This window comes from Bufo gargarizans, chromosome 1 (assembly GCF_014858855.1).
Source record: "Bufo gargarizans isolate SCDJY-AF-19 chromosome 1, ASM1485885v1, whole genome shotgun sequence".
NCBI classification, from domain to species: domain Eukaryota; kingdom Metazoa; phylum Chordata; class Amphibia; order Anura; family Bufonidae; genus Bufo; species Bufo gargarizans.
The window spans coordinates 537,246,637-537,270,970 of NC_058080.1; the positions used below are offsets into that span (position 1 = coordinate 537,246,637).

General features: G+C 43.0%; 1 protein-coding gene across 3 annotated transcripts in view; it reads right to left on the reverse strand.

Annotated features, from left to right (window-relative positions):
- PISD (phosphatidylserine decarboxylase) overlaps positions 1-18,023 on the reverse strand; it is a 66,526-nt gene extending 48,503 nt beyond the window's left edge. Inside the window, exons 1-3 of one of the 3 annotated variants that reach the window (XM_044275475.1) lie at positions 17,867-18,023; positions 17,706-17,764; positions 17,425-17,603 (exon numbers count right to left, since the gene is read on the reverse strand). In XM_044275475.1, the coding sequence (XP_044131410.1) occupies positions 17,425-17,603; positions 17,706-17,764; positions 17,867-17,916 (288 nt within the window). In that variant the 5' untranslated portion in view covers positions 17,917-18,023. Of the gene's footprint in view, positions 1-4,607; positions 4,802-17,424; positions 17,604-17,705; positions 17,765-17,866 lie in introns of those variants that run through there. The other 2 variants (XM_044275477.1, XM_044275478.1) reach the window with 2 other exon arrangements.
- Between the last annotated feature and the right edge of the window lie 6,311 nt (positions 18,024-24,334).

Consider the following 24,334-nt stretch of genomic DNA (forward strand, 5'->3'; position numbering starts at 1 on the left):
CTAGGTGGTGGGGGGGGGGGGGGGAGACATACTAAGTTTTGCTATGGGGCACTAGGAGATCTGTGTATGCCTCTGTCCCTACACAATACTAAAAATAGACAAACAGCTAAATTAAGATGTATAGTTCAGAAAATATTCTTAAGACTATCCTAGGAAGAAGATCTGTGTGGTCATGTTACAAAGACAATAATACATAAAGAGGCAGTCTTCGTAAACAGAGCGCTGGAGTAAAATGCACACAGGCCTCAAAGAGGTTGGCCCATTTCATATACTGGGGGCATATGGCAAGGATATATTCCCCATGTCTGATCGGTGCGAGTGCCACCTCTGGGACTCGCACCAATCCTTAGAACTGGGCCCGCAAAGTGAAGGAGTCCGCACCCTACATTCATTTCAATGGAAGGGTTGGGAAAAAAAAAAAAAAAAAAAAGTACTGACTCGGATATTTCAGTCAGCCCTATAGAAGTGAATGGAGCAGTGGTCGCACTTGTGTGGCCCGCTTCCCATGCATTTCTATGAGACTTCTGACAATAGCTGAGCGAAGCACTTTGCTATCATCAGCACTCCGAAAGGAATGAATGGTAGGTGGCCGCGCATGCATGGTATGCCCTCCTTCACTTTTCCGGTCTCCATTCTAAAGATTGGCGAGGGTCCCAGAGGTGTGACCTGCACCTATCCGACATTGGGCGTATATCCTAGCGATATGCCCCCAATTTTTTAAGATAGGCCAACCACTTTAATTTGGCGCATCTTCCCACACTCCACATGCTATGAGCTGGCAAGTGCGTTTTCACTGATGGTTGCTAGGAGATATATTAGTTGTAAACCTTCAGTTTTTTATCACGCGTGTGAAAAACGCATTGCACCTGTGCGGAAAAAACTGAACAACTGAACAAACGCAATCACAGACAAAACTGACTGAACTTGTTTGCAAAATGGTGCAAGTTTCACTGAACGCATCCGGACCTAATCCGTAAAGCTTGTGTGAAAGAGGCCTAAAGGTGCCACCAATTAAACAAGCAAAACGCTCGTTCTTCGGTTAATTGAATCGTTTGTGTAGGCACCTAAATCGTTGTTGCCGGCAGCAGATCTGTGCCATTTAATCAAGCTCTGCTGCCAGCAAAAATGATTCTGTATGGAACGAGCGGTGACCGTAGTGATCACTCCTCCCATACTGTGGAGGAGATTGCTGCATGTAAATGCTGCAGTCTTCTCCACTGATGAGCAAGCAATTGCTGGGAAGGAATGGTTCATTCTCAGCAATCGCCTGCTAAATTGTCCTGTGTAAAGGGACCTTAAGACATTTCAGAAGTCCAACACTTAAGATCCATACACAATAAATACCAGTGAAAGTCCAAACATGCCTACAGAGTAATGCATTCTGCCAGTCTTTATAAAATCCTCAACCAACTGTACACAATACAAGTCTTTGTGCCTACGACCGCAAGCTCTGGTACCACTGCCTACCAATACACTTAGCATCGGTTTACGGAATTTTATAACAATACTGTCAAACATCCACTTTAGCTTTCGGATAACTTTCACATATGCACGCCATCCCCTGAAGACGCCGATTCCACGGCGAAACATGTAGGGATGCAGGCTTAGTTTTTAGTTCAGATTGGAGAGGTAGAGATTCCAGAAGGGAAGGCATTACACAGCTAAATATACAGCTGATGTATAGGTAGTACAAAATTGAGGGGGAAAGGGGGAATGACCTGAGAAAATATCAGGCACCCCGCCGTATCAGGTGTATCGGACAAACTGATACACACCCCTACCTCTCCAATTCTGAGGAATTTTAATCGCTTTATGTTAAGAGTTCCAAGAAAATTTAAAAGAGTAATTAATAAAAACATTCTGAGAGGTGGGTGGGGACAAAAACCGCAGCATGCTGTAGTTTTATTCAGGCCGCCTCTCAGCATGTTTTCCGTGCTGCGGCCGGAGCGGACTTCCAGCAGCACGGTGGACTAGCTGTAGCACGGATCTGTCAGGCTGTTCCCCCGCCGGAGTGTGAAAGTAGCCTTACACGGTTGTCTCTGTTCCCTTTCTTCTGCACTCATATCCATGGAGAGAATTAGGAATTTACAGCCAGGGCATTACTGAGCGGTGAGTGACCACTGGAGCCCCCAGGTACACAGCACTAACCCTTCCATTGTCCATAAAGAGGACTTGTCAATTCTCCTGATGTGAGTTTTAGAAACTACCTACATTCCCCAATTGTATCTGTATTTATAAGCTTCTCGTAGAAATTATAGGGGGGAGTACAAGGCATATAGTCATAGGAAAAAGTAATTTCATGTGCAAGACAATACTAAAACAGATGTGAAGGGTGGTAACAGGTGCAGCCCTGTAAGTGTCCATGTAACGTTATAACACAGTCAGCTTCTGTGTCCTCATTTCTTCGGTGGCTGTATGTGCACAGCTTTAGAAACAAATGCATGTGCAGTGCTATTCAGTTGTATTTAATGGAGACCACTGATGCACAGGTTTGGTCATGTGCCTCACCATCAGCAGACATGTTTCAGACAGGAGCTCCATACAGTTGGTGACAAGACTGTACTGAATCAAAGGGGCAGGACTTCACATATGAAGACATTGGCGCTGATTCCAACGTTACATGAGTAACTCACAGTGCCGTTTGCAGCACTTTTGGAAACATTTTGATAATTTTCAGGTATAGTTACATTAACCCCTTCACTACCCCAGACCACCAGGGACTCTGACATTATGCACTTCATTGCCCCAAACCATAATGTATACTGACATTAACTACTTCACTGCCCTAGACGACCAGAGATCCTTAAATTAACCCCCTTACTGTCCTAAGTCATCAGGTATACAAAACATTAAACCCTTCAATGACCTAGGCCACCTGGGATACAGAGACCGTGCTGATGTGGAACATGAAGGGGAGGAGGGAAGGGGGACACAAGATGCACTTTTCCACCAGGATCCATATCTTCAGAAAAACGTATACGAGCCAAAAAATATTTGCAATCCAGATGCCAACAAACATTCGCAGAGTTCAAGTTGATAAATGGTCTGAATAGGCGCAAGGTGTGAATATATATGCAACTTTCCATCTGCTTACCACTTTAGAAGAAATAAAAACTTTTTCTAAGGCTGTATCCAATATGGAATCCACAGCAAATCTGCTGCCAAATGCACTAGTTACATTCAGATTCTTTGTGGACTATGCAGGGGATTTCACCCTACGCATTGAATACAGTGAAAGCTACTGTAGAAGTTAACACGCTACAGATTAAAAATCTGTAGCAAAGAACAATCTGCTATGAAGATTTTATTCTGCAGTGTGTAGATGAGATTTCTTAAAGGGGTTTTCCAGGAGTTTTACACTGATGACATATCCTCTATACCAAGCACAGCCACTATACAAGGTACGGCGCGGTGTTTGGTAGGCAGGGAGAAGACTGTGGCACAACTGCGAGAACTAGTGCCTTCTCTAACAGCTGATCAGTGGGGGTTCCAGACCCCCACAATCAGATACGACGACCTATCCAGTGGATAGATCATCAGTATAAGGGTCCATTCACACGTCCGTAGAATGTGTCTGCACCCGTTCCGCAATTATCCGGAACGGATACAGACCCATTCATTCTCTATGGGGCAGGAATAGATGCAGACAGCACACAGTGTGCTGTCCACATCCGCATTTCCGGAGCGCGGCCCCGAACTTCCATTCCGTGGCTCCGGAATAAAATAGAACATGTCCTATTCTCGTCTGCAATTGCAGACAAAAATAGGGAGGTCTATGGGGGTGCCGGCTGGGTGTATTGCGGATCCGCAATACACTACGGACGTGTGAATGGACCCTAAAAGTCACATAAAATCTCTTTAAAATCTAATCCGCTTTGCGACCACTGTAAAATGTTGCAGATTTGCCATGGTGTCTGATGTGCAGTGTTTCAGTTCCATGTGGACATACACTTAAAAGGAATATGTCATTTAATTTTTATTTTTAAAGATGAAAACGTTTTGTCCATATTTTTAGAAATGTTAGCCTTTTTTTTTTTACTTGGCTGGAAATATGAAAAATTAAATAATATTTCATATTTCCACTGCTGACCAGCAGAGGGAGCAGACATGAAATTGCTTTTTTTTTTTTGCCACCCTTGACACTAGGGAGTGGTGGGGTCATGATGCGAAAAATTCCCTAACATTTATGCCAGTTTCTTGGTGTAAATGACTACTGAAATCTACGCCAAACAGGGGCTGCAGTAGATCTCAATCTAGGGTATGGACTGGCAGAAACGTGCCTCATCATAAATTAGGCGCATCCTCCAGCAGCACAGGAGATATTAAAAGACAGGCGTAAAAGACCGGTCTTTGATAAATGACCCCCCAGTGTATGGTGTGTTTTTGAGGTCATGTCCACATGGTAGCATTTACAGTGGCAGCAAAGTAAATCTCATCTGCACACTAGCCTTATTCTTCTGGTAAATTCCCATCCTCTCCAGCAGTAAATAACTGGGTAGACATTTTTCTGGGAATTATAACGCTAGCTATATAGTTATCACCACCCAGCTTTCCAAAAACTAGATCTACTGTAAGCAAGAAATGTGGACCTTTGTCCAGCATTTTACCTTTTCTGTGATACAAGGCAGACGTCCTTGCTAATTTATGACTCTGACCTCTGGAGGGGCTGGGAATGGAAAGAGGGGCCAGCCCATTCTGACAGCGGAGGAGAAGACTGCAGATGCTGGCCGCCAGCTGTGAGCAACCCTCCTCGGCCATGTCAGTGCCCAGGTCATGCTGAGTTTAGGCTGCAGGTCACAATCACAGCTTCTAGATGTCAAAGTTATGGCGTCTGGCTCCCCCTCCCACTCGCAATCCCAATGCTAACTGGGCATGTCAGAGTATGCGCAGTGCACAGCTGATACAACCAAGTAAGGATGACAGCCATGCCCTGTGTGTGCCATACAGCGTCTGTGTATGTGTCCGGCAGAGACACTGCACAGAAGCTATTACAAATGGCAGTAGAAATAAAAAAATAAAAAAATCAATTGACAATAACCCCTTAGTGACCAGCTTGTTTTTGGATACCAGAGTTTTTTTTCTTTTTTGCATTTTTCTTCGCTATCTTCCCCGAGACATAAACTTATTTTTCTCTTCACGTAGCCGTATGAGAGCTACACTTCCGTTACTGATAATACAACCATCTGCGTCTGTTATGAACGGATCCGGTTGTATTATGTCTTCTATAGCCAAGACGGATCCGTCATGAACTCCATTGAAAGTCAATGGGGGACGGATCCGTTTTCTTGCTCCGCATCCCAGGACGGAAAGCAAACTACAACATGCTGCTCTCCAGTATGAGAACGGAACAGAACGCATTTTGGAGCACTCCGTTCTGTTCAGTTACATTTTGTCCCCTTTGACAATGAATGGGAACAAAACTGAAGCGCTTTTTTCTGGTATTGAGACCCTATGACCGATCTCAATACCGGAAAATATTAACGCTAGTGTAAAAGTAGCCTAAATAGTGTAAAAATAAATTAAGACTTTGAAATTACATCTACTGAACAGTGGGGGAACTCATTTTTTGCAGACAATCTGTAGTTTTTATTGAAATCATTTTGGAGTTTGGGTGACTTTTTGATCACATTTTATAAAATAATTTTTTTGGGGGGGGGGGGGGGGTTAAGAGAAGCAATGAAAAAATAGCTAATCTGCCGATTTGACCCTTTTTTATCCCGTGATGCCTATAATGTTCATATTTTTTGTTATTTATGTATTTTTTTATTCCACGAAAAGGGAAGGGATTTAAATTTTTATACTTTATGGTTTTGTAGCTCATGTTTTTTTTTTTTTATTCTGTACCATTATGTTTCTTATAGATCCATATTGGTACTAGAATTGCTCATTTCTTAAGTTGGCCTGCCACCTGCTGGCCAAAATACAAATTGCAGCTCCAATACCCTGGGTCTCAAAAATCGACCAATTCGGTTAAGTCATTTTATGCGGCTTACATAATAGAAAAACACTGATAAGTAACCCCATTTTAGAAACTGCAGCCCTCTAGTTATTCAAAACTCATTTTGCAAGCTTTGTTAACCCTTTAGATGTTTCATAGCAAAATGGAAGTGAGATTTCAAGTTCACTTTTCTGGGCAGATTTTCTTATCTTAATCCATTTTTCCAGTAACACTTTATGGGTTAACCGCCGAATAAAACCTTAATATTTATTACCCTGATTGTGCAGTATACAGAAACACCCCATATGTGATCGCAAACTGCTCTATGGGCACACAGTAGGGCTCAGAATGGAAGGAGCGCCATATGGTTTTTGGAGGGCAGATTCCACTGGAATAATTTTCAGGCACCCTATACAGGTTTGCAAAAACGCTGTTTACGTGCATGGGATTCTGAAAGATCTGAAGCAGTTTTCGGTGTGGACCAATGCCAGATTGAACATTAGTTAATGGCCTAAGGTAAGTTCAAAAGAGCGTATTCAGTGGGAGAAATATGCTCAGTGTGTCAGAAATCGGGCAAGAACACAAAGCATTATAAGTCATCATATTGCCACAAGTCCATGTCATAGGAGCAGTATTCAGGATGGGATATACCTCTGGCACACTGAGTATTTCTCGCATTGAATGCGCTCACGTCAAACAGACCTAACTGTAAATTCACACAGGTAGAAAAGCATTATAAAATTGGCAGCACCATTTAGTATTTTATCAAATATTTTCCAACAATTTTTTTTTTAACCAACAAACCATATCTGAAATTTCTTTAGTTGTAGTATACTTTTAAAAACACAAAATAAGCATCAAAACAAAGCAAAGGTTTTCCTAACACATCATAATGCGAGTAGTTACTGCACAGGCTGAAAATATGGCTGTGTGAATGCACCCACAAATTTGCTGTATTAAGACGAAAAATATTTATCACCCTAATGGAAAGATAACCGCCATAATCGCTAAAATGAGAGTCCTTAGGAGTTTGACCACCACTCCATTTAACTACCTACTGATCGTGGGGGAGCCAACGATTAAACATTGATCACTAACCTGTGGATGGGTGATAATTAGGGATGAGCGAATCGACTTTGGATGAAACATCCAAAGTCGATTGGCATAAAACTTCTAATACTGTACTGAGCAGGAGCTCCGTACAGAATTAGAATGTATTGGCTCCGATGAGGCGAGGTTATTGTTTCACGAAGTCTCGCGAGACTTTGCGCACTAACTTCATAAATTAATTTCTACTGTAAAAAACATTTCCCGAACTCAGGTTCGGTTCCAAGGTACCACTTGGAACCGAACCAGAGTTTGGAAAATTATTTTTTTTAAAGTACAAATTTCCTGGATCATGTGCCATACATTCGGCACATGATCCTACCCCGGTTACAACCCACAATGTATGTGAGCTGTGCGGATGCAGTCCATTAATAAATGGAAACAAAATTGCGGATAACCTCTTTAAAGGGTTTGCCCAGGACTAAGGGTCCATTCACACGTCCGTATGTGTTCTGCGGATCCGCAAATTGACACTGACAAAGACACTGGCAATGTGCCTTCCGCAATTTGCGGACCAAACATCGCCGGCACTATAATAGAAAATGCCTAATATTGTCCGCAATTGAATACAAGAATAGGACATGTTCTATTTTTTGCGGAAACGGAAGCACGGATGCGGAAGTCTGGATCCATGGATACGGATCCGCAAATGCGGATAACACATTCCAGCCCCATTGAAAATTAATGGGTCTGCACCCCCAAGGGTCCATTCACACGTCCGCAAAACACAGACAGCTGCAATGTGCGTGCTGCATTTTGCGGACTGCACATTGCCGGCACTAATAGAAATGCCTGTTCTTGTCCGCACTTTTTTTCAGGAACGGAATTGCGGACCCGGAAGTGCGGGTCCCCAATTCCATGTCCAGGCATCACATCGTGCTGCCCCATAGAAATGAATAGGACCCTTATAACAGGAAGCTTACTTAACAGCTTCCTGCTCCTTCTCCCAGCCTGCGATGCTCCACTGGGCTCCAGCAATGTCAACATCCGGTTTAACATTGCCGCAGCCAGAGGCCGAGGCGGTGTCAGGCTTCATTTGCGTCATGAAACAGTCACATGGTCCATGGAGAGCCCAACACCGCCGGAGCCTGTGATTGGCTGCGGCAATGACAAACCGGATGTTGATATCACTGGAGCCCAGCGGAGCATCGCAGACGGGAGAAGGAGTGGGGAGCCAGTCCCGGTAAGCAGGTAAGTAAGCTTCCATTTGCAGGTCCTGTAGAATAGGGTTGCTTGCCCAAAAACTCCCCATTCTTGCACAGCCTCTTTAAGGAGCGTTTTCCTTTTTTTTTTTTTCAAGGCAAAAGCACATGGCACCAAACATAGGAGACAAAAAAAAAAAAATTCTGACAAAAGGATGCAAACCTCATGCAACCAACTGAATACCCCTCTTTATTTTCTTTAATAATTGGATCCATATTAAAAAGTTAATCAAAAAGCATTCCTTAGGACACAAACAAGGTGTGAACTACGTCCTAAACCTGCACACTACCTAAAAGACTCTGAAAAGCTCAGTAACAGTGCTGATATGACACGGTTACATGCATTAGATACATTACAGGGAAAACCTTTCCACACTACTCTCCTTGTCACATCTCACCAACTGTGCACTTGACCCGATCCAATCACACCTTATCCCCATCCTCACCATAGTGAGCTACATCAAAGCTACTTGAACTGTCCTCCCACCACTCTTACGGCAGAGGGTCTCAAAAACCGCTTCAGTTTTGTCCCCATTCATGGTCAATGGGGACACAACTGAACAGTATGAAGTGCACCAGAACGCATTCTATTCCGTTTGGTTGTGTTCCAATACTGGAGAGCAAACCGCAGAATGGAATGCGGAGGAAAACGGATCCAGCATGACACACAATGCAAGTCAATAGTGCCCGATCAGTTTTCTTTAACAAAATAGAAAACGGATCCGTTCCCCACTGACTTACAATGGTTTTAGTGTAGGATCAGTCATGGCTATTTTATAGGTAATACAACCAGATCTGTTCATAACGGATGCAGCCGGTTGTATTATCATGACGGAAGCGCTTTTGCTGATCCCTGCCTGATAAGGCAAAAGCTGAAGTGTAAAAGAAGCCTAAGCCAGTTCTACTGCACACCATTTTGATAAAAGGACCCCATTAGTGTCTCCCACTCGCACACCACCTCTTTGTCTCGTCCCCTATCAGCTGGTGTCCCTCAAGGCTCTGTCCTAGGACTCTGAGACAGCTCATAGAGTCCCATGGATTTCGGTATCACTTATGCCGACGACATGCAAACCACTGTACTATCCAGAATCCCACAATGCCCATCTTTCAACTGCCTTGGAGAAACCTTTGAATTCTGCCCTGGCCACCACCTGCCGCCTTCAACTTAAAAATCTCTCGCAAATCCGCTCATTCCTCAACCAGGAGTCTGCAAAAATTCTTGTACACGTCCTCATCTTCTTCTGCCTAGACTACTATAACATCCTCCTCTGTGGCCTTCTATCTAGCAGCCTCGGATCCCTCCAATCTATCCTAAACTCTGCTGCCCGACTAATCCACCTCTCCTGCCGTTATTCCTCTGCCAATCCCTTCACTGGCTCCTTATTGCCCAGCGAATTCAGTTCAAAATTCTAACTACATATTAGCCCGTAAATCGGGGCTCCTTTTCCGATACAGCCACACAAGACCACCTTCTCTCGTCTCCTCTTTATCACCTCTTCCTACAATCACCTTCTAGATTTCTCCCGTGCATCCCCCACACTCTGGAACTCGCTACCCCAACATATCAGACTCTCACCTACAGTGAAATCCTTCAAAGAAACCTGAAAACCCACCTCTTCCGACAAGACTACAACCTAGGGCAGGCATGTCCAAACTGCGGCCCTCCAGCTGTTGCAAAACTACAACTCCCAGCATGCCCTAATAGCTGTACGCTATCCAGGCATGCTGGGAGTTGTAGTTTTGCAACAGCTGGAGGGCCGCAGTTTGGACATGCCTGACCTAGGGTAACCCTGCTGCCTCTATACCGCCATGACCAGCTTTAATGTGTCATTCTCATATACCATGTAGATTGTAAGTAAGTAGGGATGAGTGAATCCACATCCAAAGTCGATTCGCATAAAACTTTGTTCTAATACTGTACAGAGCAGGAGCTCTGTACAGTATTAGAATGTATTCTACCTTGGAACCAAACCTGAGTTTGGGAATTTTTCTTTTTTTTTCTTCACAGTACAAATTTATTTATGAAGTTATTACACGAAGTCTCGCGAGACTTCGCAAAGTAATAACTTCGGCTTATCAGAGCCAATACATTCTAAGTTTTATGCGAATCGACTTTGGATATTTCATCCGAAGTGGATTTGATGATCCCTAATTGTAAGCCCTCACGGGCAGGGCTCTCTCCATCTGTACCAGTTTGTAACTCGTCTTGATCCTGCTTAGTGCAATTGTCTGTATTATGTATGTGCACCCCTTATCATATGTACGTACATCGCCATGAAATGAATGGTGCTTTAACCCCTTCCCGACATATGACGTAATAGGTGCGTTCCTGCATTTTGACCTACTATTACGTCATGGTGCGCGCCCGATCACTGCAAGGGTCCGGCAGTCACAGACAGCCAGGCCCCTGCTTGTACAGCGATGCCGGCGGATTAACCCCTTCTATGCCACGATCAGCGCTGACCGCGACATAAAAGGGATTTAAGGCGAGTGCGGGAGCCCATTGAGTCCCCGCGCTGCTGTGGCGGGGACACGATGGGTGAGAAGGCAGCCCGATGCCGTGCAGAGGCTGCCCAATGCCCTGCACGGCATCGGGACCTGCCTTCTACGGGTGCCCAGGAGATCCAGCCTCAGGCTGTCTCTCCTGGGCAACCTGTTAGTGCAGCGGTCCCCAACCGCCGGGCCGCGGCCCAGGACTGGGCCCTGGAGGATGGTTTGCCGGGCCGCGGCGATCAGGGCAGTCTTTAACGCTGTGCTAATGAAGCGCTTCCATTATGGAAGCGCTTCATTAGTACAGAAGGACCAGGAAGTGGTGAAGGATCTGTACTCACCACTTCCTGGTCCTCGGCTCGGCTATCAGCTGTGCAGGGCTGCGCACAGCGTGAGGTCGCTCTGTGACCTCACACCGTGCGCCGCGATACACAGCCGACAGCAGAATGAATGAAAAGGATCGCGATGGTGACTAGGAGCAGGAGAGGTAAGTGTTTTTTTTTATTTTATTTGCACTGAGGGCTGATGGCTGACCTGGGAGACATTGGGCAGACCTGAGGGGCTAATGGGGGACATTGGGCAGACCTGAGGGGCTAATGGGGGACATTGGGCAGACCTGAGGGGCTAAGGGGGGACATTGGGCAGACATGAGGGGCTAATGGGGGGGCTTATGGCTGACATGAGGGGCTAATGGGGGCTTATGGCTGACATGAGGGGCTAATGGGGGATTTATGGCTGACATTGGGGGGGTTTATGGCTGACATTGGGGGCTAATAGATGGCTAAAGGTTTGGGGGTCTGATCTGAGGTCTGATTAACATTGGGGGTCTGATTGCTGGTCTGACCTGAGGTGTAATGAAAAAAATGTTTTTCTTATTGTTCTCCTCTAAAACTAGGTGCATCTTATAGGGCGAAAAATACGGTACAGTGCAGCAGAGACCAGTGCAGCAGAGACCATAGTCAGTTTATATAGTCGTTATATAGTGTTATATATTTTAATATGCACCTTGTGTTTTGTTATGCGCGTGAATCGGTCAGCCCCGCCTACCCCCTAAGCCCCGCCTCAGAACCCCCGCCCCTTCCCCCCGGTCCCTGGGAAAATTGTCTTGCATGAAACCGGTCCTTGGTGCAAAAAAGGTTGGGGACCACTGTGTTAGTGTATGACTCAGTGTAATACACCAACAGGCAATGAATGAACACACACACATATTAGGTATCGCCGCGTCCATAACGACTGGCTCTATAAATATATCACACGATTCACCCCGTCACCCCTTTTTTTTGGCACCTTACATCACAAAAAGTGCAACACCAAACGATCAAAAAGGCATATGCCCCCCAAAATGGTACCAGTCAGTCACCTCATCCCACAAAAAATGAGAACCTACCTAAGACAATCGCCCAAAAAATAAAACTATAGCTCTCAGAACATGGAGACACTAAAACATTTTTTTTGTTTCAAAAATGCTATTATTGTGTTAAAGTGAAATAAATAAAAAAAAGTAGACATTAGGTATCGTCGCATCCGTAACAACCAGCTCTATAAAAATATTACATGAATTAACCCCTCAGGTAAACACCATTAGCCCCTACCTAAGACAAAAGGTCAAAAAAAAAAAGCTATGGCTCTCAGACTATGGAGACACAAAAATCTTTTTGTTTCAAAAATGCTAGTATTGTGTAAAACTTAAATAAATAAGTATACATATTCGGTATTGCCACGTCCGTAACGACCTGCTTTATGACCTAACCCCTCAGGTGAGCGCTGTAAAAATAAATAAAAACGGTGCCAAAACAACCAATTTTTTGGTCACCTTGCCTCAAAGTGTAATAATGAATGATCAAAAAATCATATGTACCCAAAAATGGTACCAATAAAAACATCAACTCTTCCTGCAAAAAATGAGCCTCTGAACAAGACGATAAAAATGTAAAAAATATGGCATTTAGAAAATTGAGACACAAAAACATATATTTTTTTTAATGCTTTATTAGGTAAAACTGAAACAAAGAAAGTAGACATATTTGATATCACCGCATCCGTAACAACCTGCTCTATAAAAATAGCGAGTGATCTTACCTGTCAGATGAACATTGTAAAAAGTTTAAAACAAGTGCCAAAATAACCATTTTTTGGTTACCTTGCCTCACAAAAAACATAATATAGAGCAATTAAAAATCATATGTCCCCAAAAATAGTACCAATAAAACTGTCACCTTATCCCCTAGTTTCCAAAATGGGGTTACTTTGGGGAGTTTCTACTGTAGGGGTGCATCAGGGGGGCTTCAAATGGGACATGGCATCTAAAAACCAGTCTAGCAAAATCTGCCTTCCAAAACCCATGCGGCAGTACTTTCCTTCTGCGCCCGTACATCAGTTTATGACCACATGTGGGGTGTTTTTGTAAACCGCAGAATCAGGGTAATTAATGTTAAGTTTTGTTTGGCTGTTGTGTTAAAGAAAAGATTGGATTAAAATGGAAAATCTGCCACAAAAGTGAAATTTAGACATTTTATCCCCATTTTCCTTTAAAGGGTTTCTGTCACCTGAAAAATGGATATTAAGCTGGCTGACATTAGCGATGTGCTAATGTCAGCTGAACATAACTATATTAGTGCCATCTCACTGCCTTAAGCCTTTATTGAGAAAAACAAACTTTTATAATATGCTAATTAGCCTTTAGGAGCAGGGGGGGGGGGCGTTGCAACGGCTCCTAGAAGCTCTATTTGCCCACCTCTTTTCACAGCCTTCTTCTCTTGATTGACAGGGCCAGGGCAGCGCTGCTCTCCTCCCGCCAGCCGTGTCTGCAGTGTAAATCTTGCGCAGGCGCAGTGAGGAAGCCAGCAGCCGCCGAGCATCCTTCCCTCACTGTGCCTGCGCCAAATACTGAACAGCGCGAGATTTACACTGCAGACACGGCTGGTGGGAGGAGAGCAGCGCTGCCCTGGCCCTGTCAATCAAGAGAAGGGCGTGAAAAGGGGTCAGCAAACAGCCTCTAGGAGCAGGTGCAACCCCCCCCCCCCCCCTCCTAGAGGCTAATTAGCCTATTATAAAAGTTTGTTTTTCTCAATAAAGGCTTCAGGCAGTGAGATGGCACTAATATAGTTATTTTCAGCTGACATTAGCACATCGCTAATGTCAGCCAGCCTAATACCCATTTTTCAGGTGACCGAAACCCTTTAATTCTTGTGGAACACCTTAAGGGTTAATAAAGTTTGTAAAATCAGTTTTAAGTAACTTGAGGGGTGTAGTTTTTACAATGGGGTCATTTATGGGCTGTTTCTATTATGTAAGCCTCACAGAGTGACTTCAGACCTGAACTGGTCCTTAAAGTGGGTTTTAGAAATGTTCTTAAAGGGAGTCTGTCATCAACATTTGGAAGTATAAAAAATGTGGAGAGGCTGAGCACTCTCCACCTGGACCACACAGAGATACGGACAAGGTGAGTAATGGTGACAATATTTATTACACCTAATGCAGATTCAACGATTAAAATATAATGCTAAAACAATAACACAACAAAAAATGCGAATAATAAAAACAGTGGATAGCAGTCTAATCAAGAACAATTCTGAATAAAAGCAGCATCATAAATATCTAAATATACAGTAAATTACATAGTATATAAATCGCAATGATAAAGGGTGCTATGAGGGACTCCAAATGGCATGTGGAACCCTTAAAGATGAATATAATTAGTTGGAATTCGATGTGATGAAAAATCGATATTCTGAAAAGTAAATATAAGTAGTCGGAATTCGATGTAATAAAAACAAAACGATATTCTGAAAGATCGATAAATGTTTGTCGATACAGTGCTCAATATTTATTCGAATAGATTTCCAGACAAAATTCGATAAATTCTATTTGATTATTTAAGCAGATTCGACATATATCCCCTGACTGGCATACAATGATTGCACTTTCGATTGCAGTCTGACTAGAGCACACAGTGGCGTCCCACGTGGCTAATGGTGTCCGATCCGGAGGTACCTGGTAATGGTGATTCAACTGGAGCAGTTCAGGCGAATTTGCAGTCCCCGATATCAATATTCTCCAGCGGTCTTCCCAGCTTTTTCAGGTATAACGAGTATGTAGATAAAGTTTAGCATTTATCAAGACCCAGTTGGTTTTAGGTCAGAATGTTCGCTGTATGCCAGAGAATCGAAGATTCAACAGGGTGAAGATCCAAGTCCAAGATGTGAGGGTCAAGACGTGTTCATCAGCATTTTTTTTAAACCGCATCAGAAAATTTGCACAAGATAATGATAGAACTCAATGGTAAACATTAAAAGAAGACTACCTTTGATTATTACAATGAAGTTATAATTTAGATAATATTTAACACCTCCTTTTATCTTATATTAGGTTTTATATAAAATACTTTAAGTCATGCATTTTGTATGTTTTAGATATATATATATATATATATATATATAATTATTTATAGAATATTAATTTACAAAATATATGCATACAGCAGCCAGGGACAATAAAATAAAAAAAATAAAAAACGCACTGTGTCTGAAAAAAACGCATCTGCGTTTTGTAAAAGCGCATTTACGATTTATAAACCGCATCATAACCACATCTGAAAATTCATACAGGATATTGATAGAACCCAATGGCAAACACTAAATAAGATTATCACTGAAAATTGCTTTATAAATATATACTTTATATGTGCTCCTTCTTTTATAGGTGTTGTCATTCCGATTACTCCATATCGGATTTTATATTCGACTAGATCCATTTCGGACTTTGTCTTGCCTAATTTTAGAGGATGTTGGGTATAAAAAGGGGCAGACCCTCTTTGCGGGCCACCACTGAGGAAGGGGCTAGGAAAAGATCCCGAAACGCGTCTGGTTACTTTAAGACCCGCACATCAGCTGATGAACAAGTCTTGACCCTCACATCTTGGACTTGGATTTTCACCCTGTTGAATCTTCGATTCTCTGGCATACAGCGAACATTCTGACCTAAAACTAACTGGGTCTTGATAAACGCTAAACTTTATCTACATACTCGTTATACCTGAAAAAGCTGGGAAGACCGCTGGAGAATATTGATATCGGGGACTGCAGAATCGCTCCAAAGTGCTCCAGTTGAATCACCATTACCAGGTACCTCCGGATCTGACACCATTAGCCACGTGGGACGCCACTGTGTGCTCTAGTCAGACGGCAATCGAAAGTGCAATCATTGTATGCCATTCAGGGGATATATGTCGAATCTGCTTAAATAATCAAATAGAATTTATCGAATTTTGTCTGGACATCTATTCGAATAAATATTGAGCACTGTATAGACAAACATTTATCGATATTTCAGAATATCGATTTTTCATCACATCGAATTCCAACAAATTATATTCATCTTTAAGGGTTCCACGTGCCATTTGGAGTCCCTCATAGCAGCCTTTATCATTGCGATTTATATACTATGTAATTTACTGTATATTTAGATATTTATGATGCTGCTTTTATTCAGAATTGTTCTTGATTAGACTGCTATCCACTGTTTTTATTATTCGCATTATTTGTTATGTGTTATTGTTTTAGCATTATATTTTAATCTTGAATCTGCATTAGGTGTAATAAATATTGTCACCATTACTCACCTTGTCCGTATCTCTGTGTGGTCCAGGTGGAGAGTGCTCAGCCTCTCCACATTTTTTATACTTCCATTTCTATATGACTGGGTGAGTCATAAGGCTTAGCAGCACATATCCATTGCTATAAACGGAGTTAGCCACCATACCTTTTATCTACATTGTCATCAACATTTCACCTTTGTAACCCTTCCCATAGCTTTCTAGCATCCTTACAGTTAATAAAAACGTTACCTTTATGATCAATCCTGGACTTATAAAACCGGCAAAAAACATCTTTGTAGCATATGCAAATGAGGGCTCGCAAGTGCGCAGGGGCGGCGTTACCCTCGTAGGTGCCCTGCTAGCTCAGCCTTTTCTTTGCTTCCCCCGACCCTTCCTTCCCTCTGACCGCCTATCTACTAACTTGTTGTTTCGCCGAGATCCCGCGCCTGCGCACTCAGTCCGTCAGCCGGACCATGCGCACTGCGATGCCCATTCCTTGTACGGCATCACAGTAATTAATGCGCATGCGCTAGCTACTATGCTACAAAGATGTTTTTTGCCGGTTTTATAAGTCCAGGATTGATCATAAAGGTAACGTTTTTATTAACTGTAAGCATGCTAGAAAGCTATGGGAAGGGTTAAAAAGGTGAAATGTTGATGACAGACTCCCTTTAAATTTTTTTAGAATTGCTTCTAAAATTCTAAGTCTTCTAACGTCCCCAAAAAATAAAATGGCATTTACAAAATGATGCCAACATAAAGTAGACATATGGTGAATGATTAGTAATAACTATTTTATGAGGTATCACTTTCTGTTTTAAAAGCAGAGACATTGAAATGTTGAAAATTGCTAATTTTTCAACATTTTTGGTAAATTTGGAATTTCAAATTTATGACTATCATGAAGTACAATGTGTCGCAAGAAAACAATCTCAGAACGGCTCGGATAAGTAAAAGCGTTCCAAAGTCATTGCCACATAAAGTGACACATGTCAGATTTGCAAAAATGGCCTGGGCAGGAAGGTGAAAACTGGCCCGGCGTAGAAGGGTTAATAACGCCCTACCACATAAGAGAGCAGGAAGTGCCTTACCTCCCAGGTGTAGGCTACTCTTGGCGGAACCTCTAGCCCAAGTTTCTGTAGCTGGCGGTCCTTGTAGCCCTCATACTGCTTGTAGCCTGCATAGCCTCCGCCGCTCCCCAGCAGCAAGTAAAGGGGTCTCACCCGGACGCCCACAGCAGCAGACGCAGCGTGCAGTCTTCTTCTGCCATCTGGAAATAAGGACAAGGTGACATCAGCTCATGTAGTCACCATACCTGTCCCTGACTACTGGTGTCACTGTCACACTACTCACAGACAGGAAGTACACTCACTGGAGTGGAAGCTCTTGGTGGACACCCCTCTCTGGAGTAAGCGTCCTGCCTTCAAGAAGCTAGAACCAGAACAAAACATCGCATCAGACCCACTAAGAACGTGACAGACGGCACACTCCACCGTACATGTCCCGTGAAGGCGCCATATTCCCGATTCTTACCTGTGTAGCGAATGCTGACAACTACAAGCCCTCCATATGAACAGCGCCATCTTTCCTTCCTCATGTATGCCCTAGGCAAGACGGTAGATGCTAGAATGGAGTTGCTAGAAGGAGGTCTGTGACGTCACTGGTTACATGCGCCTTCATGGTCACTGAGCTGACAGCCAACCACGCGCTCCTATTCGCCTCACCTTTCGAAAATCCAGGGGAAAAGTTGCGCACGCCCTCTAGTGTTCATGTGGGTGAACTAGAGCGCCATATTATCAGAGTCTAGAAGTGGTCATATAGTGCAACGCTTGCTAACAAGTGGACGGTGTTTATGATGGTGCTGAGTTTTCTTACTTTTGCTGTATATGCCGTTAGACACGTCTTCCAGTTTTCTCAGGTGGAAAGAGAAATAGAGGCAGATGTCTGAGTGACAATAGCAGAGGGGCAAAATTACCAAGCTAGCTGCAGATGCCATTAATCTGGCTCTTGGCTTCTGTCCTGACTCTTGGTTCTTCAAACCTGGATCTTACTTCAGCATCCAGAATTTTGTCTTCATGGTCCCTTGTGATAATGACTGCTGTCCCACAGTTTTACTTCACTGTCCAGAGTTCTGACAGCTGGTTGAAGCATTGCACTCCATGGTTGTCCCCTATAATCCTGAGCAAAGTCTTTACTTTGCAATACCCAAGGATCCAAGAATGCCTGTGTTCCTCGTCCTCAGCTCTTAGGTCACTAGGTGTCAATTCCTGGTCCAGTGTCCACACACCTGGTTTTAGCTATGCACTATACCCAGGGTTTGGGTCTTGAATTGGCTCTTCAAACATATACAGTCACTTCAGCATTCAAATTTCTGACTTGATGGTCCTTGGACATAGTGGCTCCTGGGCACCTCACAGTTTGTCCTCTGAATGTAGGGTCCTTACAACTAGTTCTAGTGCTGTACGCCATCATTTTCTCAGTTTTGTTAGATGCGCTTCGAAACATTTCTGACTCTTGGGTCCATGATTCTCCTCTTTGACCTTACCCTTGACCTGCACTTCGCCACCTTGGCATATAAGCACCTGACACCTGGTTCCAGTGATGCATTATATCTAGATTTTGGGTATTAAGCCTTGGTTCTTTAAACATGTATCCTGCATAGTGTCACCTTAGAATCCTGACTTTTGTCTACAGGGAATCTTTTACAATTGTCTCCAGTCCTTTGCAACACAAATGACTATAGGATCCTGTAATGCTCATTACAGTACTAAGTTCCTACTTCTACATCTCTCACACAGTCATGTGTGGGTCTATGGCTTTGAGACCTGGTTCCAGTGATGCACTCCATCTTTATTTTAGGTCCTGACTTCTAGTTCTTTAAAACAGAATTCTGTGTAGTGTCACTTTTGTATCCCAATTTCTGTATCCAGGGTGCCTTGTCACAGTCCCTCCTGGTCCAAGGTTTTGACTGATGGCCTTTGCAACATACCGTAGTTCCTTGCATGGTCAACTCTGAATGCTGTGTCCAGGGAGTTGTTTCCAGACATGAACTTCATTTAGGTCTGACTCTTGAGTCTTCAAACATGACTTCTGCGTATTGTCATCTAAGCATCCAAATTCCTCTCTTTGTGGTCCTTATCACAATTACTCCTGTGTCCCTGACAGTTTAACCTCTGGGACCAGGGTACTGACACCTGGCTCCATTATTGCATTCTATAAGTGTCATCTAAGCATCTTGAATTTTGTCTTCTAGGTCCCTTGTCACAAAGCCCACAGATCCTAGGTTTTGACTGAAGCGCATCCCAAAACACCTGACCCTTGGATCTAATGAGTCTCCTGAGACCAGACTCATAGGTCCCTTGCTGAATTATCTTCCAATAACACATGTATGCAGAATATACAGATTTGCTATTGAAAAAAGGTCTGGGTGGACAAAATGTTCAGTATCTGTGAATCTAGTTGCTTATATGCCACATTAATCTGGACTGTTTCTGGACACCAAGCATATGTTAATAAAGTTTAACTCAGATGAACTTCTTGCTGTAAGTGCTGTTGACTTATTACCACTGTGGAGAATTAGGGTCCTGACACAAGGTTCCAGCGATATACAATGGTCCCTCAAGTTACAATATTAATTATTTCTAGGAGGACCATTGTATGTTGAAACCATTGTAACTTGAGTAATCGGTTCCAAAGCCCCAAAATGTCGTCTAAGATAATTGAAAAAGAGCCTTAGTAACTAAGGCTACTTTTACACTTGCATTGTTAATTCTGGTATTGAGATCTGGCAGAGGATCTCAATATCGGAATAAAAAAGATCTGTTTTGATTTTGCACATCAGGATGCATCCATTCTGCTAGGATGCAGTTGTGTGAAATCAAAATGAAAAAAAAAAAATAAACAAACGGATCTGTCTCTAAATGCATTGAAAGTCATGGGTGACAGATCCGATTTTTTTTTTTTAGGCTCCTAAAAAACAGATCTGCCACCATTGACTTTCATTGTTTTTAGTGACGGATCCGTTTTTTCCGTTTTTATGACCAGACACAAAACCACAGCTTGAAGTGATGTTGTGGATGGTCAAAAAACGGAATGCTGATAGAATGAAAGACATCCTGATGCATCCTGAACTGATCTCTTTCCATTCAGAATCCATGAGGACTAAACGGAAAAGTTAGTTCTGGTATTGAGATCCTCTGCCGGATCTCAAAACCAGAAAACAACAACGCAAGTGTGAAAGTAGCCTAAAACAGATAAAACAAGTCCTTGCATATAAAAGTGGGAGGGTGCCTGTGCAAGAGGTAATTTCGTTTACTAGTTCCCTTAAGGTGTGCTATTCTGTCTGTCCGGCACCGACTTTGGCTTATTCACCATTTATGACCCTGTCCTGTCTGATCCAACCTGTGCCTGTTTATCATTTTGACCTTTTGCTGCCTGCCCTGACCTCAAACTTGTTTCTCAGTTTCGAACAAATCTTTGCCTGTTACTGGCTACCAGGATAATCGAAATCGCCGCAATAACCTAAGAATTCTAGATCTTCCAGAATAACATGCTTCAGAGTCGTTGCTGAGCACAGTCAAACAACTAGCTATTGTTTTCCTGGGAGACTAATACCCTCTTTCTATCAAAATAGAGAGAGCACACAGAGCCTTATGTCCATGACCTGACCCATCTGGTCCTAGGGATGTAATCTGCAAATTCCTTGACTTCAGAGTAAAGGAGGACATTTTAAATAAAGCCAGAGATGCGACAAACTAGATATTGAAAGCCATCAGCTAACTCTCTTTCAAGATCTAGCCCCAACGACCCTTTATAAGAAAAGACAAATGAAACCCCTGACTGACCATCTGCGCTTGAAGAAAATTCTGTACCGCTGGTTGATCCCCTTTGGCCTTGCTACTACAATTGAAGGGAAAAAATATACTATATGCCATCATGAGGACCTCTTGACAGTGCTTGGGGACCCCATGCTATCAATTAGTCACCCGTTCAAGATTTAGCCACTCTACCGGTTTTGCCTACCCGACTCCATGAGCCACAGTTCAGTCAAGGTGGAGCGGTAGAAGCAAGAGGAATGTTGGGCATGTATCCTTCAAGAATATGGACACTGATGCTACCTGAATGATACCCTTAGCTAGTATATATGCTACTTGATATAGTCTCACAATCTATCCAGGGGGCTCTCAACTAAGTATTCTGTCTACTCATTATTATATCCTCTTTTCAACTAACTACTCACTATCTCCCTCCTGTAACAATGTGAAGGTAGGGTCTTGGCCCTAAATATGCGTTACACTTATTTTCAACCTGTGTTTCTTTTCTACTTTGTCCCTATACAATCTATACTATATTCATGACGGAACTATCCCATATTACTGTTAAATCCTTTTCTATGACACTCTTTGCGTCCTTGAGTTACATGGATGCCTATCAGCCCTATCCTAAAAAACATAGGCATTACAATCAGTTACTCTTACATTGTTTTGTTTACCTTTACATTTGTTTTACTCTTCAATGTTGTCGTGATCCATATTCTAGTCTGTCTGATCCCACTCGCCACCCTCCTCTTAGCTCAGCTGGATCATTTTTCCCTATGAAATATCATGGTTCTAAAATTGATGTCTATTAATGTGAAAGGCCATACAAGCGCTCTGCAATGTGGGCAGATGCTAATAAAAATAGATGTGATATTCTGTTTGCTCAATAAACACATCTGTTGACCTCTGATACCTATATGTGCTCTAATAAGCAATTTCCTCACCTTTTCTTTGCCTCTGCACTGGTTTAGAGAGCGGGTGTCCTCATAGGGTTCCGACGGTTAATTCAGTTTAAACTGCACCGTTGCATTACTGATCCAGCGGGTCATTTTATTATTCCTCTTTGTTCTATCAACCATATTGATTATAGTATAGCTAATGTACCGTATATGTTCTCAATTCTCATCAACTGTCTTTTATTAACTGTTTCTTCAAGAAACTGCTAAAGAATCTATTATACTGGGCGGTGATTTTAACATTCCCATTGACGCTTCCATTGATTGTTCCAGTATAGCAGTGTGATTTAGACCAGAGCTGGGTAGGCTACTTAAAATCACATCACTACATGACATTTTGGAGGTATCAGCATGCGACGGAAACCGATTTCACTTTCTCGTCTTAGGTTTCCACCTCTCCGCCTCGTATGGACTATTTTCTCATTTCACAAGATCTTTTGCTTAAGGCAATGCACTACACTAGGCGGAATCACCTGGTCTGACAAGGCCCCTGTCTTCTTGCATCTACAAAATAATTGCCCTAACACTAATCCTCTCCTTTGGCGCCTTAACGCTTCTTTACTGCGGCATGCAGAACGTTACCATTCATTCTCTAACTTGATTAAGGAGTTTTTCTCGCTCAATGACACCCCCGACATTGCTACCTCCACATTATGGTGTTCCTATAAGAGCTATATGAGAGGTCTGTTTATTCAATCTGCTCCAGGACTTAGAAAACAGAGAGAGAGAAGCATATGCAGGACCTATTGTCCCGACTGGATATCCTAGAAGTGCAATATAAGACCTCTCCCTCCGATACGCTTTCAAAACCGCATACTGAATTGCAGTTTCCATTGCGCTCTTTTCTATTGTATAAACAGGCCCTAGCCCAATCGAAAAAGGAAACTATACAGTGGCGTGCCTAGGGTATTTGGCACCCCTCTTCCCCCCGCCAAAACCATAAGAAACGTTATTTTTACATTTAAATATACTGAAATATTTATTTGTTAGAAATAACATTTTTTATCGCTAGTAAACTGAAAATTGCTGGTAAATAAAAATTGAAAGGGAATCTGTCACCATAAAAATACAATGTAAGCTACAGGCAGAATGTTATAGAGCAGGAGGAGCTGAGCAGACTGATATATAGTTTTATGGGAAAAGATTCTTTAAAACTTGTAATTTATACATTTAAATTCCTGCTGTTAAAGCTGGTCTTTGACACGTAGCTGGTCAAGGTAATCTCCACATCATAAACTTTAGAATGTGGATTAATATAAACATCTATGGGTCCACGCCATGTTGTAATGGCGGTCTTCTTAACCTCAATACTACATACATCATATGTGACACTTCAAGGAGGTGCTTTTCTATAGGCACTGAATATATATGTGTATTGTCTAGTTAAGTGATTGGCTTAAAGGGCATCTGTCACCTTCCAAAAGTCATTTTTCATTTTTGGGCTAATTAAAATCCTTATAGTGCGATTATTCAATATATAGTGCTCTTACCTTTTTCTGTGGCTTAGTTTCTTTAAAAACCGCACTTTTATAATATGTTAATTTCCTGGCTACCAGCAAGTAGGGCGGTTGCTTGCTGGTAGCCGCCGCATCCTCCTTTAAAAAAAACGCCCCCTCCTCCTGTTGATTGACAGGGCCAGTGAGCGCTCTCCTCCTCCGGCTGGCCCTGTCTGCGTTCCAAATCTCGCACCTGCGCCGTACCGGTCTTCAGTCTGGCGCAGGCGCACTGAGAGGAGGACGCTCGCTCGGCCGCTCCTTCCTCAGTGCGCCTGTGCCGGGTGTAGGTGCACTGAGGAAGGAGCGCCGAGCGAGCGTCCTCCTCTCAGTGCGCCTGCGCCGACTGAAGACTGGTACGGCGCAGGCGCGAGATTTGGAACGCAGACAGGGTCAGCCGGAGGAGGAGAGCGCTCGCTGGCAATCAACAGGAGGAGGGTGCGTTTTAATTTAAAGGAGGATGCGGTGGCTACCAGCTAGCAACCGCCCTACTTGCTGGTAGCCAGGTAATTAACATATTATAAAAGTGCGGTTTTTAAAGAAACTAAGCCACAGAAAAGGGTAAGAGCACTATATATTGAATAATCGCACTATAAGGATTTTAATTAGCCCAAAAATGAAAAATGACTTTTGGGGAGTGACAGAAGCCCTTTAAGCCTTTCACAGTCTATACATCTGTAACCAGAGAAGTCAGCCCAGCTAGGGGAGGCTCCTTGAGACAAAGGAAGAAATAGT